Source organism: Eleutherodactylus coqui, chromosome 4, assembly GCF_035609145.1.
Source record: "Eleutherodactylus coqui strain aEleCoq1 chromosome 4, aEleCoq1.hap1, whole genome shotgun sequence".
NCBI lineage: Eukaryota > Metazoa > Chordata > Amphibia > Anura > Eleutherodactylidae > Eleutherodactylus > Eleutherodactylus coqui.
Window position 1 is genome coordinate 159,263,500 of NC_089840.1, and position 19,104 is coordinate 159,282,603.

At 42.1% G+C, this 19,104-nt stretch overlaps 1 protein-coding gene across 2 annotated transcripts in view; it reads left to right on the forward strand.

The window, feature by feature from the left end:
- TUBGCP2 (tubulin gamma complex component 2) overlaps positions 1-19,104 on the forward strand; it is a 238,931-nt gene that overhangs the window by 67,449 nt on the left and 152,378 nt on the right. For both annotated transcript variants that reach the window (XR_010792583.1, XM_066600339.1), the window contains exon 5: positions 23-212. Coding sequence is in view for 1 of the 2 variants with exons in the window: in XM_066600339.1 (XP_066456436.1) it covers positions 23-212 (190 nt within the window). In the remaining variant the exon portion in view is untranslated. The remainder of the gene's footprint in view (positions 1-22; positions 213-19,104) is intronic.

Below are 19,104 nucleotides of genomic sequence, written 5' to 3' on the forward strand. Positions count from 1 at the left end.
TAAGTTGTATATTTTTTTCCAGCCTCTTCCCTGGATAAAGGTGAGTGTCTGGGTGGAGCCACACTTAGTCTGCTGCACGATCGGACATTTGGTTATACAGGAGATACCCAGGCACAGGAGTTATGCCTGTACTTGACCAAGGCAGCCAGTGCCCCATACTTTGAGATCCTGGAAAAGTGGATATACAGGGGAATCGTCAATGACCCATACAGGTACCAATTCATAATTAAAAAGACCATAAAGCTATATTTCTCATTTTATGTTTTTCTTGTGTGTCTATGAGGCGACTTTTACATAAGGTTCCATTTATCATTTTTTTCCAAACATACACTTAAATCAATCTCTCTCTCTCTCTCTCTCTCTCTCTCTCTCTCTCTCTATACTTGTCTCTATTTGAGAGAGAGAATCAGTAAACCAATCAAAATGTGGACAATAATCACAAAATACCGCCCCAAAAAGGACATTACTCACACATGTGCTTAGTGTCATCATGGCGATACACTCCTGCATCCATGTGTGAGAAAGAGTTAATAAATGCATTATAATGTTCCAGATCATAACATAGTATGAAAGGCTGAATGAAGACAATGTCCATCTAGTTCAGCCTGTTTATCCTCCTATGTTGATCCAGAGGAAGGCAAAAACCCCAAGAGGCCGTAGCCAATTAGCCCATTTTGGGGATAATTCCTTCCCGACTCCCTAATGGCGATCAAACTAATCCTTGGATCAACCCCTAATAGTTCCTACCTGCTTGTATACCCGGATTAACAATTGACCTATGATTTATATCCTGTAATACCCTTCCCCTCTAGAAAGACATCAAGTCCCCTTTTAAACTCCTTATGGATTTTGCCATCACCACATCCTCAGACAGAGCGTTCCACAGTCTCACTGCTCTTACAGTAAAGAACCCTTTTCGTAGCAGAAGTCCTCTTGTTACCGTCACCGTCCTGGGTATAAACAGATCATGGGAGAGATCCTTGTATTGTCCCCTCATGTATTTATACATAGTTATTTGATCACCACTTAGCTGTCTTTTTTCCCGGGTAAATAATCCCAATTTTGATAGCCTCTCTGGGTATTCCAGTCCCTTCATTCCATGTATTAGTTTAGTTGGCCTTCTTTGAACTCCCTGAAGCACTGTAACATCTTTCCTGAGCATCGGTGACCAGAACTGTACGCAGTATTCCATGTGGGGCCTGACAAGTGCCTTATATAGTGGGAGGATAATGTTCTCGTCCCTCGCCCCTATACCTCTTTCAATGCACTCCAAGACTTGGCTTTTGCAGCAGCTGACTGGCATTGGGTACTCCAGTTTAATCTACAATCCACTAGTACCCCCAGGTCCTTTTCCATATCACTTTTCCCCAGCAGTACCACATTTAATGTATATTGGTGACATTCGTTTCTCCTACCTATGTGCATAACCTTGCATTTATCAACATTGAACTTCATTTGCCATTTTTCTGCCCAAGCCCCTAGCTTATCTAGGTCCATTTGTAGCCGTACATTGTCCTCCGTTGCATTGATTATATTGTATAATTTTGTGTCCTCTGCAAATATTGATACTTTACTGTGCAGTCCCTCTATCAGGTCGTTGATAAATATATTGAACAGAATGGGGCCCAATACTAAACCCTGTGGCACCCCGCTAGCGACGGTGGCCCAATCAGAGTATGAAGCATTTACTACCACCCTCTGCTTTCTATCTCTGAGCTAATTCTTTACCCAGATACACACGTTTTCACCCAATCCGAGCTGTCATTTTATATATCAGCCTATTATGCGTCACGGTGTCAAATGCTTTAGAGAAGTCCAGGTATACGAGATCAATAGACTCTCCCAGGTCGTGCCTAGAGCTTACTTCATCGTAGAAGCTGATCAGATTGGTCTGACATGATCGACCCTTCATGAATGCATGCTGGTGAGGAGTTATTCCGTTGTTCTCCTTGAGGTATTCTTCAATGGCGTTTCTCGGAAACCCCTCGAATATTTTTCCAGTTACTCAAGTGAGACTTACCGGCCTGTAGTTACCAGGCTCACTTTTGGACCCTTTTTTGTAAATTGGAACCACGTTGGCAATGCGCCAATCCAGTGGTACAACCCCGGTCTTGATAGTATCCATAAATATTAGATATAGCAGCCTAGCTATCTCATCACTTAGTTCCTTTAGTACCCTTAGGTGTACTCCATCTGGGCATGGCGATTTATCAATTTTAATCTTATTTAACCGATTCCGCACTTCCTCCTGCGTTAGGTATGAGATATTTTGTGAGAGGTTCATTTTGGTCCCCTGCATCTCATATGGCATTTCCTTTTCATTCGTGAATACACTTGAAAAGAAACTATTTAATAGGTTTGCCTTCCCTCCCTTATCTTCAATGATTTCTCTTGCATTATTTGTTAAAGGACCAGTGCTCTCAGTACAAATCCTTTTGCTGTTAATATAGTTAAACTGTTTTGGGTTGTTTTTGCTCTCTTTGGCGATGAGTCTTGAAGCCTCCACCTTAGCAATTCTGATCTTATCTTTGCATATTTTGTTTTTTTTCCCTGTACGATTTTAGCGCTTCTTCGCTGCCTTCTTGCTTTAGTAGTTCAAACGCTTTCTTTTTTCATTTATTGCCCCCCTTACCATCTTGTCGAGCCACATTGGTTTCCTTTTAGTTGAGTTTCTTTTATTTTTAAAGGGAATGAACTGCTCACATGAGGTGATTAGGATCCTTTTGAACGTTTCCCATTTGTCCTCTGTACTGATATTTTTGAGGATGTTGTCCCAATTCATGTTACCGATAGTAGTTCTAAGCTGATCTAATTTTGCTTTACTAAAGTTTAGTTTATTTGTCGCTCCCTGATAAGGCTTCTTATTGAATGACAGCCAGAATTTGATTATATTGTGGTCACTGTTCCCCAAGTGCCCCTCAGCCTGTACCCCCATTATTCGGTCCGGTTTGTTAGTTAGTACAAAGTCCACGGTGGCCCTTGCTCTAGTTGGTTCCTGCACAAGTTGGGTAAGGTAGCTATCTTCTATCTGCCTTAATAGTAAGATTTCAGCTTCTTCTGTTGCTTTTGGTGGTCTATAGAAGACGCCCATCAGAATTTTGTTATTTTTTTCCCCTGTATTTCTACCCACGGAGATTCCACGTGTTTATCTCCTGCACCTATATCTTCCCATGGCCTTGGCAATAAGTATGATTTGACGTACAGACATGCCCCTCCCCCTTTCTGGTTTCCACGGTCCCTTCTGAAGAGGTTGTAACCTTGTAAATTCATCGCCCAATCGCACTTATCAAGCCATGTTTCCGTTATTTCGACTATATCATAGTTTTCATCAGCCATTCTCGCTTCAAGTTCACCCACTTTACTGATCAGACTTCTTGCATTCGTGGTCATACAATTTATACAGTTTTTTTTTTTTTTCTTCTTTAAATTCATTTTGTTACTAATGGTACTATTGGCTGATCTGACAGTTCTAACTGTACTAACCCTACCCCCTTCTCAACCCCCATTCCTATTGCTTAGACCCAGGTCGCTAGCTACACTGACTACCCCCTTATTTCTCTTTTTGCCCTCCCCCCCAGTCCCTAGTTTAAACACTCCTCCAGCCTTCTAGCCATCTTCTCACCCAGCACGGTAGTGAAGATAGACTCGCTCACACGCCGCCTATGCGCAACCGCTCACACGCCGCCTATGCGCAACCGCTCACACGCCGCCTATGCGCAACCGCTCACACGCCGCCTATGCGCAACCGCTCACACGCCGCCTATGCGCAACCGCTCACACGCCGCCTATGCGCAACCGCTCACACGCCGCCTATGCGCAACCGCTCACACACTTTTTTTTTATTATTATTAAGGGGAACATCAGCGCAGATTGATTCCATTGCGCATATGTAAGAGTGTTTGAGCAGTGTACCCAAATTTCCATTGTGACGCTGTCTTCACTCTAGTTCGAGCGATACCACGCATGTGCACGAGGGATCAATGACGACCCACAGAGCAAGTATCGCGAAAGAGCACGATAGCACATTGCATTGTAGGTTATGGCGCATGCACACCAGCAGATTCTAAACGTATGGATGCTGGAGTGAATCGCCATTTTGTGATTATTGTCCACACTTTGATTGCTTTACTGATTATATGATCTATTTAAGTGTTGCATGTTTGATTTTATACTTGAAAAAGACTCTGAGGAGTCAAAACGTATTTTTATTGCACCAAGGATGCTGCCACCCTCAGTTTTTACATTGGTATCTTTCTGGCCATTGACTCTGCCTTATAATAGTGTTTGAGCTGTAGATATTTGTAAAATTGTGAATGTCCTAAACATATTTAAATATAGTTGTACAGATCAATGGGGCCTACTCAGTTTGGACAATTAGTTCAGATTTATCTATTGGCATAGTTGTGGATTTGTTCCAATTCTAAGTTCTCAGTAACATCCACACTCCTCAATCATGGAGATAGTCGTTCTCAGTAATATTCCATTGTCCCCTAGGAATAACAGCATGTCATCCGCAAATAATGTGCTCTTCTCCTTTATATTTCCATATCTAAATCTCGCTATATCCGGATGTGACCTTCTCTTACCTGCAACAGTTTCTATTGCTATTGCAAATGGCAGCGGCAAGAGGGGGCATCCTTGACGTGTTCCTCTGCATAATGAGAATGTGTCTGTGCAGCCCCCCGTTCACGGCTACTGAGGCCCTAGCATTGGTGTATAGAAGTTGTACCCAGCCTATAAATTCAGAGCCTGTACTCATTTTATGCATCACTTCCCATAGGGAGGGCCACTATATGCTGTCAAACGCCTTAGCAGCGTCCAGTGAACATGCTATTCGCTCCCCTGCATTGTCTGCTCGTAACTGTTGGTTGAGAAACAATCTGTGGATATCTGCGTTTATTAATGAGAAGGACCTATAAAAGTCTGCCATCAACGGAACTTTCCCTGGTTTGGGTGTAATGGTTATTGCCTCCTTCATAGAGTAAGGTAGTTCACACCTGCGCTCCGCCTCTTGGAATACTGTTAGCAGTCGCGGGAGCCATGCCTCCCCAAATTTTTGTAGATTTCAACCGGTAATCCATCAGTACCCAGGACTTTATTATTCTGTAAGGTGGTTAGTGCTTCCTGCAATTTATTCCTCCAGATTCCCAAGAGCCTCCAGAAACTCTTTCTGCTCTTGAGATAACCCGGGTATTGTTCTAGTTGTCAGATATTGTGTGATTTGCACCCTGTTCCTGTGCAATCCAGAGGAATACAGCGAAGCATAGGAGTACACTGTCCCAATAATGGAATTGATAGCATAGTAGAAAGAAGAGTACATGTAAAATTGTACAGTTTACAAGGCAGACACACATCAGCCCTCAGAATCAATTTTACGGGAAAAGCAATAAAATGAAATTGACTGGTGTATAAAGATGCTCACTCCCCTTGAGTGACTTGTGTGCACGGAGTGGAAACGATTACCCGCCAAGCTCTCATTTACAGTATACAGGTTTTCCTTGGTGTGGTGCTAATATAATTGGCTATTTGTAACCCTCCATTTTGTATCTTATTGTAATGCAATAATAAATATATAAATGGCTATTTCTGCTCCTTTTATCCTCCATCTGTATCTTAATAATGAAATGCTATGAACACTCTTTACTTTAAACCTGTTAGGCTTAGTTATCCAGAACAGTGTTAATTGAATTAACTACAGTTACAATGTTAATTGAATCAACTACAATTACCAGAACAATGTTAATTGTATTAACTACAATTCCGTTTGTATAGAGTTTTTTTAACTCTGTCCATATACATTGTATACCCATGAATCTGTTGAGTCTTGTTAATCCTGTGATACCATCATCATTGTCTAGGGAATTGAGTCTTGTTGATTCTGAACCTTTCGTCAATGAAGCTGGCTACTTCAGATGGTGGGGGGTCTCAGATTGATAACGTCTTAGTTGCAAAGCTTGGAGCACATGGCATATGACAAAGTAGTTAGAGTGTATAAAACAGGAGACAAATTGTAATAGATCAGAAGCATCTTGTACCTGTAAGGACAAGACAATCTTTTCATGAAACCTGTCTGCTCTTCACTGTGGCTTCTGGCTTCTCCAGTGAAAATATGAACTCCAGGCAGAAGTGTTTAAGAAAAGCTCCTACTTATAAACGGATGCAGTTTGTATTTGTAAGTATGTCTTTTGTAAGTCTTTTGTATTGTAGAGTGTGTTTGTTTTATCATTTACCATAAGTATTTTACCTGTAGAGAATCATTGTAAACATTTATGTAATATCACGTTTTATGTAAATTTGTTTTATCATAATCATTTATTCATTCGTATTAATAAATTGTGTTGTATTAACCTACTTGTCCTTCTTTAAAGCCATATCCAAACTTTGTAGTTTTTCAGTTTACAAAACACTTGGACATAAGCGTCTCCTGCAGACATAACACCAGCAGGTGGTGATATGGTTCGACAGTTTGAAATATTGCTAGTCTTTTAACTGAATCGCTCATGCCACATATGTTCCACAAGACAACTGTAAATTTTCCACTTACCCGCGTAATTAAGAAAATATATTGTCCGAGGTAAACCCACTGACCGCTCGGGTAATGCCGTCCAGCGGCCTTCCCCAATGTGTCCTAAATACTCGTTGATCATCCTCATTCAGAGTCTGAGAGAGAAACCAACCAAATTTAACATTCCCTGTAACAAAACTTATAACTAGAGATGAGCGAGTATACTCGCTAAGGCACATTACTCGAGCAAGTAGTGCCTTAGCCGAGTATCTCCCCGCTCGTCTCTAAAAATTCGGGGGGCCGGCGCCGGTGACAGGTGAGTTGCAGCTGGGAGCTGGGGGGAGAGAGGGTGATCTCCCCGCCGGCCCCCCAAATCTTTAGAGACAAGCGGGGAGATACTCGGCTAAGGCACTACTTGCTCGAGTAACGTGCCTTAGCGAGTACGCTCGCTCATCTCTACTTATAACCCTGTAAATTCCCCAACAGGTTGGGGCACAAGTCCTCCATAGATCGGGTTTTGCTAATCAGGCAGTCCTCAGAAAGAGAAGGCAAAATAATTTTTTAAATAGTGACGTAAACTTTTTGCTCCATTTGTTGAACTGGACTTTTTGCTGCAGATCGTGTAGGGACCTCTACTTCAGTTATTTTCATCTGCTGTTGGGCTGTGAGTTGCTCATAATTCCCTTCTTATCGGTTTTCATTTTGGTCTAGTCAGGCATCGGCATCCTTGCAATTTTCAAAAAATGTTACGCCACCTGTCGCAATTCTCAACCTTGCCGGGTGTAGTATAGCATATGGGATATTCATGTTGCACAGACGGTGTTTCACGTCTTGGAAGGTTATGCGTTTCTTTGGGACTTGTGCCAAAACGTTAGAGAAAAAAAGATATTCTTGTTCCTTCCACTATTATGTTTTCCCGCTCCCGGGCTTTGAGCAGGATTATGTCTCAGTCCCTAAAGTGAAGAAGCTTGATGAGGATGGGTTGAGGAGAGGCCCCTGGTGGAGGTGGGCGCGTTGGGATGCGGTGCATTCTTTCCCCTGTAGATAATAGTGTCAAAGAGTCCCTGCCAAAGGTGTTAATCAGCCATGTTTCAAAGTAATCAGAGGTATTCTTTCACTCTGTCTTTTCCGAGCGACCAACGACACGGATATTATTGTGTCTCGTGCGGTTTTCTAGGTCGTCAATTTTTTTCAACATGCTAGCGATGGCCTGGTTCTGGCTAGTCATGTCACGTGCTAATGGTATTATGTCTGCCACCTTGCTCTCCCTCTCCTCCACTGCCATTATACACTCAGAAATTTTCTGTATATCATGTCTTAGTATTCTTAGATCTTCTTGCACTGAGCCTACTTGTAGATGTAAGGTGTTCAGGGACGTGTTACACTTGTTTATCTCCCCTAGAATGTCGCTGCTTGTGTGGCCAGAGTTGCATGCTCTGCTGTGCTGTGTACTGTAGGGCTGCTGGGATGAACACTCCTCTCCTCCCTCTAGGATCCCCATCAGGCACCCTGTCTGCTCTGTCAGTAGGGGGTGCTAACCTCTTCCTCTGCAAGTATACTGTGAGACAGCTGCTGTTACTGGGATGATCAATCCTTTCCTCCCTCTATGATCCCCATGAGGCACCCTGTCAGGTCTGTCAGCAGGGAGCTCTAGCCTCTTCCTCTCTAGCTGTGTATTGTGCGGCTGCTGCTGGGATGATCACTCCTCTCCTCTCTCTAGGATCCCCATAAGGCACCCTGTCAGTAGGGGGTGCTCACCTCCTCCTCTGGAGCTGTGTACTCTTCGGCTGCTGCTGCTGGGATAATCACCCTCCCTTCCCTGTAGGATCCCAATCAGGCACCCTTCCCACTGGGGGTGCCCACCTCCTCTTCTGCAGCTGTGTACTGTGGGCTGCTGCTGGGATGATGACTCCTCTCCTCTCTCTAGAATCCCCATCAGGCTTCCTGTCAGGTCTGTCAGTAGGGGGCGCTCACCTTCTTCTCTGCAGCCGTGTCCTGTGTGCAGGATTCATTCTGCTGCATGCTGTGCGGTTTCTTTTGTGAGTCCATTCTGTCGAATTTCGCCAGCTTTGCTGCTGTGTCCCCACTCCTAATCAGGCTCTGCCCCCATTTATTTTAATTTTTGAATAGGATGTTTCAGTTCTCTGCACCAGTGAATGATAATGACTGAACAATCTGTGTTTAACCCCTTCCCGCCCCATGACGTAAGGGTACGTCATGGGAGCCGGGTACTTCCCACAAAATGACGTACCCATATGTCATGGGGATAGGGCAAGATCATTGCAGATCTTGCGCTATCCCCCCGGGGAGCCGGCTGTCAGTGATAGCCAGCGTCCCGCTGCAGCAGCGGGGGGCACCGCGCTGTTAACCCCTTCCCTGCCACGATCTAGGTGCACTCCCTCTGTGACTCCAGCCGGGCTCTCGCGGTAACATCGCGAGAGCCCGGCTGGTTGCTATGGCAACAGGGCGCTAGATACCGGCGTCCTGTATTGCTATAGCCTAAGATCGCTATAGTAAGCGATAAGGCATGGCAGGAGAGAAGTCCTGCCATGCCTTATCGCAGTGATCCACAGTGCAGCAGTAAAAGTCCCTCAGAGGGACACAATTGGTGTAAAAAAAAAAGAGAAAAATAAAGTACAAAAAATAAAAATGGAAAAAAAAATGTTAACCCTTTTTTTAAAGCTTTTTCTTATATTAGCATTAAAAAAATGTAAAAAATTAAAAATACCGTATATTTGGTATCGCCACGTCCGTAACAATGTGTACAGTATTTTGAACATGCTTTTTATCCTGCACGGCAAAAAGCGTTAAAAATGCTAAAAAACAGGCAAAATGCTAATTTTTAGCATTTTGCCTCCCAAAAAACAAAATAAGTGATCAAAAAAAGTGTGTACCTCAAAATGGTACCAATAAAAACTGCAGTTTCTCGCAAAAAATAAGGTCTCATAGAGCTCCATCCATGGAAAAATAAAAAAGTTATAGGACTTTGAATGCAGTGAGTTTAGAAAAAAATACTAATTTCCAGAAAAAAAAAAAAAAAATTTTGTTATCGTTGTAACCGTACCATCCCGCAGAGAAAAATGTAGTGTGTCATTTATGCTGCATAATTAACGCTTTAAAAAAATAATAAAAATCTGTCAGAATTCGTTTTCTCTCCCTACGATCATAAAGAAAAATATTAAAAGTTTTACAATATAGTCTATGTAACCAAAAATGGTACCAATAAAAACTACAGTTCGCAACGCAAAAAAGAAGCCCTTATACGGCCGCGTCGACAGAAAAATAAAAAAGTTATGGCTTTTGAAAAATGGAGATGAAAAAATACCAAAAATCGTTTGGTCCTCAACGCCAAAATAGGCCATGTCATTAAACTGAACGAGCCAGCAATGTGTTTTATGCTTGCATGAACTGAACGTTATAAGTGAACAAATTGTTGTTGAATTGTTGGCCGTGTTTACACTGAATAATTTTATTCAAATTTGAATGATTCAGTGGTTTGTTTTGTTTTTTTAATCGTTTTAATGTAATCGTTCTGATTGATAAATCGAATGATAAAGGATTATATTCGTTCCGTGTAAAAGCACCTATAAGTTTATAAATCAGGCTTTTAACAGGATATATGTGAAGACAGTCAGGGTGTGATAAATTCACATTTAATTATTTATTTATTTATTTTTATATATATATATATATATATATATATTTATATAGTATAATTAGCATCAACATATTAGGCAGCACTTACAAAACAGGGGAGAACAGATATGAAATATACAAAAACCACAGTTACAATTAGTAATCCGTTGATGGAAACAGTAGAGGTGAGGCGCTCCAACGAGCTTTCATACTACAAATAAGGACATGGCCCTTTTTTTATTTTTGTTTTTTCCTCCCCCTTTTAAAATAAATCATACCTCTTTTATTCATCCAGCGCTGGCGCTGTCGGAGGGCTTGTTTTTTTGCAGCACGAGTTGTATTTTTTAATGTACCATATAATGTACTGAAAAGCTTTTAAAAAATCCGAAGTGTAGTAAAATTGTGTTCTTTATTTATTTATTTTTTTCGGACGCTTTTTTTCACCGTGACCAGCAATTTGTATCTTTTGATATATCGGACTTTTACGGACGCAGCAATACCAAATATGTATTTTTGTTTTATTATTTAGATTATTTTTTATAAATATGGAAAGGATTTTTTAAAACTTTTATTACTTTTTTTGATAGTGAGTTAAAAAAAATGTTTACTTGTTTTTTCTTTTTATGTTGGTCCCCAGAGGAAACAAAAAAAATGTGATGCTTTGATCACTCCTGCACAGCTAGAAGTTAACTAAAACGTCAATTCTTTATTTATATCAGTTAAAAAATATATAGATTAGGGCACAAACGTGGAACAAAACCAGTGCTCACGTGTTGTATCAGAAACAAATATTGATAAACCACAGGACAAAGAGAAAAAAACAAAAACAAAAATTGTGATGTGCACTGACAAACACTAAAAGCTCACTTATTAGGATATATAAATAATGGAGCTATTGTGTAATATCCATTAATTAGTCTCTTGGATATGAATCCTTGAATTGTGACTAAATAGTCAAAAAAAAATTTTAAGGATTGTTCCATAAATTGCTAGACTCCATTCTTTAATGTGTATAGATAATCATTTCCAGTTTTTAATTTCAACTGATGGTTAGCCACTCGACACATTTCCCCGCTGATATATAGCGGATCCTCAGGAGTTTTGAACGAAGTAAAGCTTTAATTATTAATAAAGTTCCACTATTACGTGATGAAAAAATAGTAGGAACTATTTTCAATCCAGTCACTTATCAAAGATAGATAAAGAGTCAGATTCTGAATCTCAAAGATGGATTATATGGGTAATGAAGCCCTAATCCTTAATTCAATATATTACTCGACTACAAAGACCAACTGTTCGAACTAACGGGCTAGAGGTTGACCGTAGTGATAAATAGATAGTATAATATGGGCTAGCGCATAAATTCCTCTTAGCGGAATAGGGCCAAGTGTAGGCTCAATATTTAGTTGCGCTAGGGGAGGTAGAAGGCTGATTAATATTCAGAATGTAATCCTGTATAGGATGTTGGAAACCATTAGCGCATAAACTCCTCTAAGCAGAATAAGGCCAGATATAGGCTCAATATTTAGACTGCCTAGGACAACTTAGTTGTGCTAGTGGAGGTAGATGGCTAATTAATATTCAAATTGTAATCCTGTATAGGATATTGGAAACCAATAGCGCATGGATACCATTGAGCAGAATCAGTCATTAATATGATAAAATGACTGAGGGCCAGAAATAGGCTCAGTATTTAAACTGACCAGGAAAGCTTAATTGCGCTAAGGGGATAAATAGCCAATTGAGACCCTAAATGAAATCCTATATAGGATATTGTAAGCCACTGTGTGGGATGAGATAGCCACCGCAGTGTGCACTTAGCCCAAGGAGGGGTCAAATTCAATAGGTGGATATTGCCCTCCAAGCTAGGGGTAGTGGTATTGATAGCCACTAGCACCTAGTCATTCCTGCCCAAGCTTAAGCTTTAATTGCTAAGTCTAAACCTCATCTTGTTCTATAACACCTCTAATCAAATAGATGTCCTGCCTAACATTTGTCAAACTGTTGGAAATAGGGACTAGAGAAAGGAAAGATGTTAAGAAAGAGACATAGCCTCCGGCCTGGATGGTAGGTCGGGGCATTAGGATTATGATGATTATACTGCAGTCTTAACTGGATTCTATCAAGCCTTGCCTATGGCCCCCGGAAGGCCCCGAGCTGCCATGAAAACCGCCTGGAAATCCAATCTCATCGTGGGGGACATCTTAAAGGGGTTGTCTCGCGAAAGCAAGTGGGGTTCAGCACTTCTGTATGGCCATATTAATGCACTTTGTAATGTACATCGTGCATTAATTATGAGCCATACAGAAGTTATTCACTTACCTGTTCCGTTGCTAGCGTCCCCGTCGCCATGGTGCCGTCTAATTTCAGCGTCTAATCGCCCGATTAGACGCGCTTGCGCAGTCCGGTCTTCTCCCTGGTGAATGGGGACGCTCGTGCCGGAGAGCTGGTCCTCGTAGCTCCGCCCCATCACGTGTGCCGATTCCAGCCAATCAGGAGGCTGGAATCGGCAATGGACCGCACAGAGCCCACGGTGCACCATGGGAGAAGACCCGCGGTGCATCGTGGGTGAAGATCCCGGCGGCCATCTTGCTAAGGTAAGGAAGAAGTCGCCGCAGAGCGGGGATTCGGGTAAGTACTAAATGTTTTTTTTTAACCCATGCATTAGGTTTGTCTCGCGCCGAACGGGGGGCCTATTGAATAAAAAAAAAAAACGTTTCAGTGCGGGACAACCCCTTTAAGGCTTCTCTCACATGGCGCTTTTTACCACTATTAACAAAATTTTGAATGCCATGTCAATCGTACATTAAATTTCCTATTGAAATCATTGGGACCTCGCAGACAAGCGTTCGATCGCGCCGCTGAACGGCGCTCTCTAGCGCCGTAAATAACGAGAGCTGTTCGCTCCATCTTTAGCCGTTTAACACACCTTATCACCATGATGGGGTATGCTAAAACAAGCTGTCGGTCAAAGGGAGCTGCGGCCATAAGCAAAAGTAAAATTGATGCGTTTTGTCCCTTTTGTGTGTGAGAGGAGCCTAAGTTTACAGTTAGGCCACTCTCATGACATACGCTTGTAAAACACTGTGTTTACTGTGTCTTCAGCTGCACTTTTATTGTGCTTTCAGCACAGTTATAAACGCAGCCAAGCAAGCTGATAATGCCAGAACTGGGAAAATGCAGTCAAAAACGTGATAACCACACTTAGCGCTGCTGAAAACACACCCCATTCATTTCAATAGGCAAAGCATTGTGTTTTGAAACGCATGAAGATAGAAAAGACATTGCTTGAAAAGCGCAGTGTTAAAATCACTGTGTTCTAACAACGTGTCTGAGATGCCCCATTGAAATAATGGTAGTGATTGACAGCGTTTAGCGCCGTGCTAAAAGCTCAGCGTTAAACACAGAAAAAAAACACCCGTGTGAGAGTGGTCTTAACTAAAACCCTCTAGTCCTTTTCTATGTCAGTGTTTCCCTTTTCAGTGTGTAATGGTGCAGAACCTTGTGCAGAACCTTGCATTTATCAGTATTTTCTGTCCAAAACTTTACTGCTATAGCCATTTTCTAGCGGGTTTTGTCCTCTCTTGTGTTAATTAGAATCCTAGAATGGTAGTTAAAAGGGACCTTCAGGGTCATCTGGTCCAACCCCCTGCTCAGTGCAGGATTCACTAAATCATCCCAAACAGATGTCTGTCCTGCCTTTGTTTGAACACTTCCATTGAAGGAGAACTCACCACCTCCCATGGTAACCTGTTCCACTAATTGATTTGACTGTCAGTTTTTTTTCTAATATCTAATTTGTGTCTCCTCCCTTTCAGTTTCATTCCATTGCTTCTAGTCTTTTCCTGTGCAAATGAGAATAGGGCTGATCCCTCTGCACTGACAGCCCTTCAGATATTTGTAGACCGCTATTAAAGGGGTTGTCCCGCGCCGAAACGGGTTTTTTTTTTATTCAATAGGCCCCCCCGTTCGGCGCGAGACAAACCCAATGCATGTGTTAAAAAAAAAAAAACGTTTAGTACTTACCCGAATCCCCGCGCTGCGGCGACTTCTTCCTTACCTTAGTAAGATGGCCGCCGGGATCTTCACCCACGATGCACCGCGGGTCTTCTCCCATGGTGCACCGTGGGCTCTGTGCGGTCCATTGCCGATTCCAGCCTCCTGATTGGCTGGAATCGGCACACGTGATGGGGCGGAGCTACGAGGACCAGCTCTCCGGCACGAGCGGCCCCATTCACCAGGGAGAAGACCGGACTGCGCAAGCGCGTCTAATCGGGCGATTAGACACTGAAATTAGACGGCACCATGGAGACGAGGACGCTAGCAACGGAACAGGTAAGTGAATAACTTCTGTATGGCTCATAATTAATGCACGATGTACATTACAAAGTGCATTAATATGGCCATATAGAAGTGTATAACCCCACTTGCTTTCGCGGGACAACCCCTTTAAGTCTCCTCTCAGCCTTATTTTTTGCAAGCTAAACATTCCCAGATCCTTTAACCTTTCCTCATAGGACATGATTTGCATACTGCTCACCATCTTGGTAACTCTTAACTTGCTCCAGTTTGTATGTCTTTTTTAAAGTGGGGTGCCCAGAACTGGACTCCATATTCCAGATGAGCTCTGACTAAGGGAGAATAGAGGGGAATAATTAGTTCATGTGATCTAGACTCTATGCTTCTCTAAATACATCCCAGAATTGTTTTTTTTTAAACTTCGTTTATTGACATATTGTGAAACAAATATTACATTTAGTTCTGTATACAATTTCCATTTGTTCTGTATCTTATGTCACATTATGGTTACATAACATTTTTCCTTGTTAACTTTGAACATTTGAAGAATAAAGCTAAAACTGTTAGTGCGTTTGGTTCGTTGTATGTTAATTTCTTCCTCATTTCCAACTAGATATCAAAATTCTACTTATTCGACTTGTATCGTGTTGTACGAGTCTATCCACATACTCCAAATTTTTCTGGGCATCCTCTGTGTTGGTAAATTACCTTTTCATAGGTTATTATAGTGTCCGCTAGTCTTTTCCATTGTGAAATGGAGGGCGGTCTCGTTGCCGTCCATCTCATAGCCACAGTCTTTCTGGCCATAAATAATATCTCCCTGATAAATATTTTATCGTAGTGTGTCCACGCCTCTTCATCTATCAATCCAAATATTGCTATTTTGGGGTCCATGACCCTTTGGGGTCTCGGCAGGAGCACAGACAAGAAGTTGAATACCTCTTCCCAGAAATTCTTTACATGATGACATTCCCACAATAGATGCCAAAAGTCGGCATTTGATTGATGACATCTGTGACATGTCGATGTATCTATTCTGCCCATTCTACTCAGTTGGACTGGTGTAAGATATGCCTGGTGTATCACATATAGTTGTATCAGTTTATTATTGACTGCCGGTGACACTAGTAGGTGCGATTCCATTGCTTCTTGCCAGTCTTCTGTGGTCAGAGTAGGGATATTAATCTTCCATTTGTCATAGACTGATAATGGTTCGTGATCCATTTTTGCTGATAATAGGTGCGTGTAGATTATCGATATCAGTCCCTTAGGCCCCTGTGTTTTAAGGACGCCTACTGTTGGGTACTTAGAGATTCTAACAGATTCTGGTGGAAATTGGGCATTTAGGGTGTGTCTTAGTTGAAAGTATCTAAATAATTGTAATTTCGGCATTTGTAACTTTTCCCGTAATTGTGTGTAGGATAACATTATGTTGTCTTCATATATGTCCCCCAATACCTGCACTCCTAAAGAAGTCCAATATTTTGTATCTTGTAGTGATGGCAGAGTGGGGTTTCCCCACAGAGGGGTGTCAGTCATTATATCCGTAAACTGTTGGATCTCCTTGGCCATATGCCACACCAACTGGGCCAGTCGATGTATAGGTAGTAATTTAGATGGTTTTGTATATTCTTGGTGTTCCAGGAATCCGATTAAGTTTCGTCCCGCTACCTCGCTGGCTAGATATTAGTCAGTCAGTGGCAATTCCCCCTTGGTGAACCAGGGACGCAGATTTCGCAGTTGGCCCGATAAATAGTATAATTTAAAATTAGGCAATGCCATTCCTGCCTGTTTCTTAGATATTTGCAATTTAGCAAGTCCCAATTTAGATCTGGACTGGCCCCAAATAAAGCAAATGATCAAGGAGTTTAATGTTTGAAAAAATTTCTTTGGTACTTTAACCGGCATATGCTGTAAGCAGTATAGGCATTTGGGCTGGATTACCATTTTTATCAAATTTACTCGCCCAGCCACCAAGAGAGAGCGAGTCTGGACCAAATCTTGACTTTAGCACTTATTGATTCATATAACGGATCTATATTTTCGACTAGGGTGTTTTCATGATCTTGTACTATGTTGACTCCTAGATATTTAAATTTTGTCACTTCTGATAATCCACTGGAAAGTACACTTGGGATCGTGACGGGGTCTTGGGCTATATACATTGTTGCTGACTTAGACCAATTTATGTATAGTCTGGAATATTTGGAGAAACAGTTTATTATTTCTAGGGCTTGTGGGAATGAGTGTTCAGGGTTGCAGAGATATAGGATCATATCGTCTGCATATAGTCCAATTTTACTTTCTCTGCCCTCCCATTGCACTGTTGTTACAGCAGGGGTGTTACGCAGGCGGATGGCTAATGCTTCTATTGCTATTGCAAATAGAGCTGGGGATAGTGGACGTCCCTGGCGTGTTCCCTGTGATAGCGGGAATTGCCTTGATGGTATACCGTTAACTATCACGTTTGCCATAGGTGACTTATATAATAACTTAATCCATCCCAAAAATCGTGGCCCAAAGCCGAAACAGGTCAAGCAAGCTTCTAGAAAATTCTATTCCAGTGAATCGAATGTTTTCTTTGTGTCTAAAGATGCTATTGCCCAGGGTTTATTATATTTTCTGCCTAACTGTACTATTGTTTGTGTCCTACGTATGTTAATCAGAGTCGATTTTCCGGGCATGAACCCTTTTGGTCCCCATGGATTATAGATATTACTCTCTTTAGTCTAGTAGCTAATATCTTAGTCAGAATTTTATAATCAACATTGAGCAATGATATAGGTCTATATGAATCGCATTCAGTTGGGTCTTTACCTGGTTTTATCAATACTATTATTGATGCCTCATAGAATGAGGGCGGAAGAGAATTTTCTCTATATCCTTGTAGAACGTCGTATAGAATTGGTGCTAACTGGCCTATATATTTCCCGTATGCCTCCAGAGGGATGCCATCTGGTCCGCGGGATTTATTTAACAACATTTGTTCTATAGCTTGTTGGACTTCCTCTATGTCAATTGGGGCCTCTAGTAATTCCACCTGTTCTAGTGTTAGGGTTGGGAAAATTATGTCTTTCAAATAGTCTAGATTCTCGATTACTGATTTGTTGTTTGAGGAGGTATACAGATTAGTGTAGTATTCTTTGACTCTAGTTACAATGGATTGGGCCTCTGTCAGCAACTGGCCATCCGTCGCTTTAATTTTAAGTACGAAGTTAGATTGCCCATTCTGTTTAATCAAATTAGCCAATAGCTGGCTGGACTGATTGCCCATTTCAAAAAAATATTGTTTTGTAAAGAAAAGTTTCCTTTTACTTTTTACGTGTAGCTGGTGTTTGTATTGGCGAATCAGTCCTAACCATTGCATTTTTTTGGTGTCTGTGGGATTCGTAATATATTGCTTTTCAGCGTCAGTTACTTGCTGTTATATCATAAGATCGGCCTGTGAGGTTGTTCTTTTAAAGGGGTTGTCCCGCAGCGAAATGCAATTTTTTTTTTCAACCTACCCCCGCATTCTGCCCCGTTAAAATCAATACCGTTTGTAATTTAAAAAAAAAAATCGCATACCTCCTTCCCAGTTCACGCAGCATCTTCTTTTCAAACACTCCATTATATCCCCTCTGCTAAAAAAACCAACCCTGGACCCGACTAATGCTGCCAACTACCGACCCGTCTCAAACCTCCCCTTTATCTCCAAATTACTGGAACGCCTGGTCTACTCCCGCCTTACTCGCTTTCTCTCTGACAACTCGCTCCTCGACCCCCTCCAGTCTGGTTTCCGCTCTCTACACTAGACCGAAACTGCCCTTACAAAAGTAACAAATGACCTGATGACTGCAAAGTCGAGAGGTGATTACTCCCTACTAATCCTCCTTGACCTGTCTGCTGCATTTGACACTGTCGACCATAACCTCCTTCTCACTATGCTCCACTCTATTGGTCTAAAGGATACTGCTCTCTCCTGGTTCTCTTCCTACCTCTCTGACCGCTCTTTCAGTGTCTCCTTTGCTGGTTCTATCTCTGCTCCACGTCCTCTCGCTGTTGGGCTACCCCAGGGCTCGGTCCTTGGTCCCCTTCTTTTCTCAATCTATACTGCCCCAATTGGACAAACCATCCACAGATTTGGCCTCCAATACCATCTCTACGCTGATGACACCCAACTATACACCTCCTCTCGTGAGATCTCTGGACCATTCCTCCAAAATATCACCGACTGTCTGTCCGCTGTCTCTAACACTATGTCCTCCCTTTTTCTCAAACTAAACCTCTCTAAAACTGACCTCCTTGTCTTTCCACCTTCTAACCGACCTCCCCTCAACATCTCCATTCCAGTGTCTGGCACCATCATAACCCCCAGACAGCATGCCCGATGCTTTGGGGTCACACTGGACTCTGACCTCTCCTTTGCCCCCCATATCCAATCTCTGGCCCAAACATGCCACATGCACCTCAGAAATATTGCTAAAATACGTCCGTTCCTAACCACGGACACGCTAAAGACGCTCGTGGTTGAGCTCATCCACTCCCGGCTTGACTACTGCAACTTGCTACTCATTGGCCTCCCCCGCACTAGACTCGCTCCACTCCAATCCATACTAAATGCAGCAGCTAGACTCATTTTTCTATCCAGTCGTTATTCAGACGCCTCTGCATTATGCCAGTCG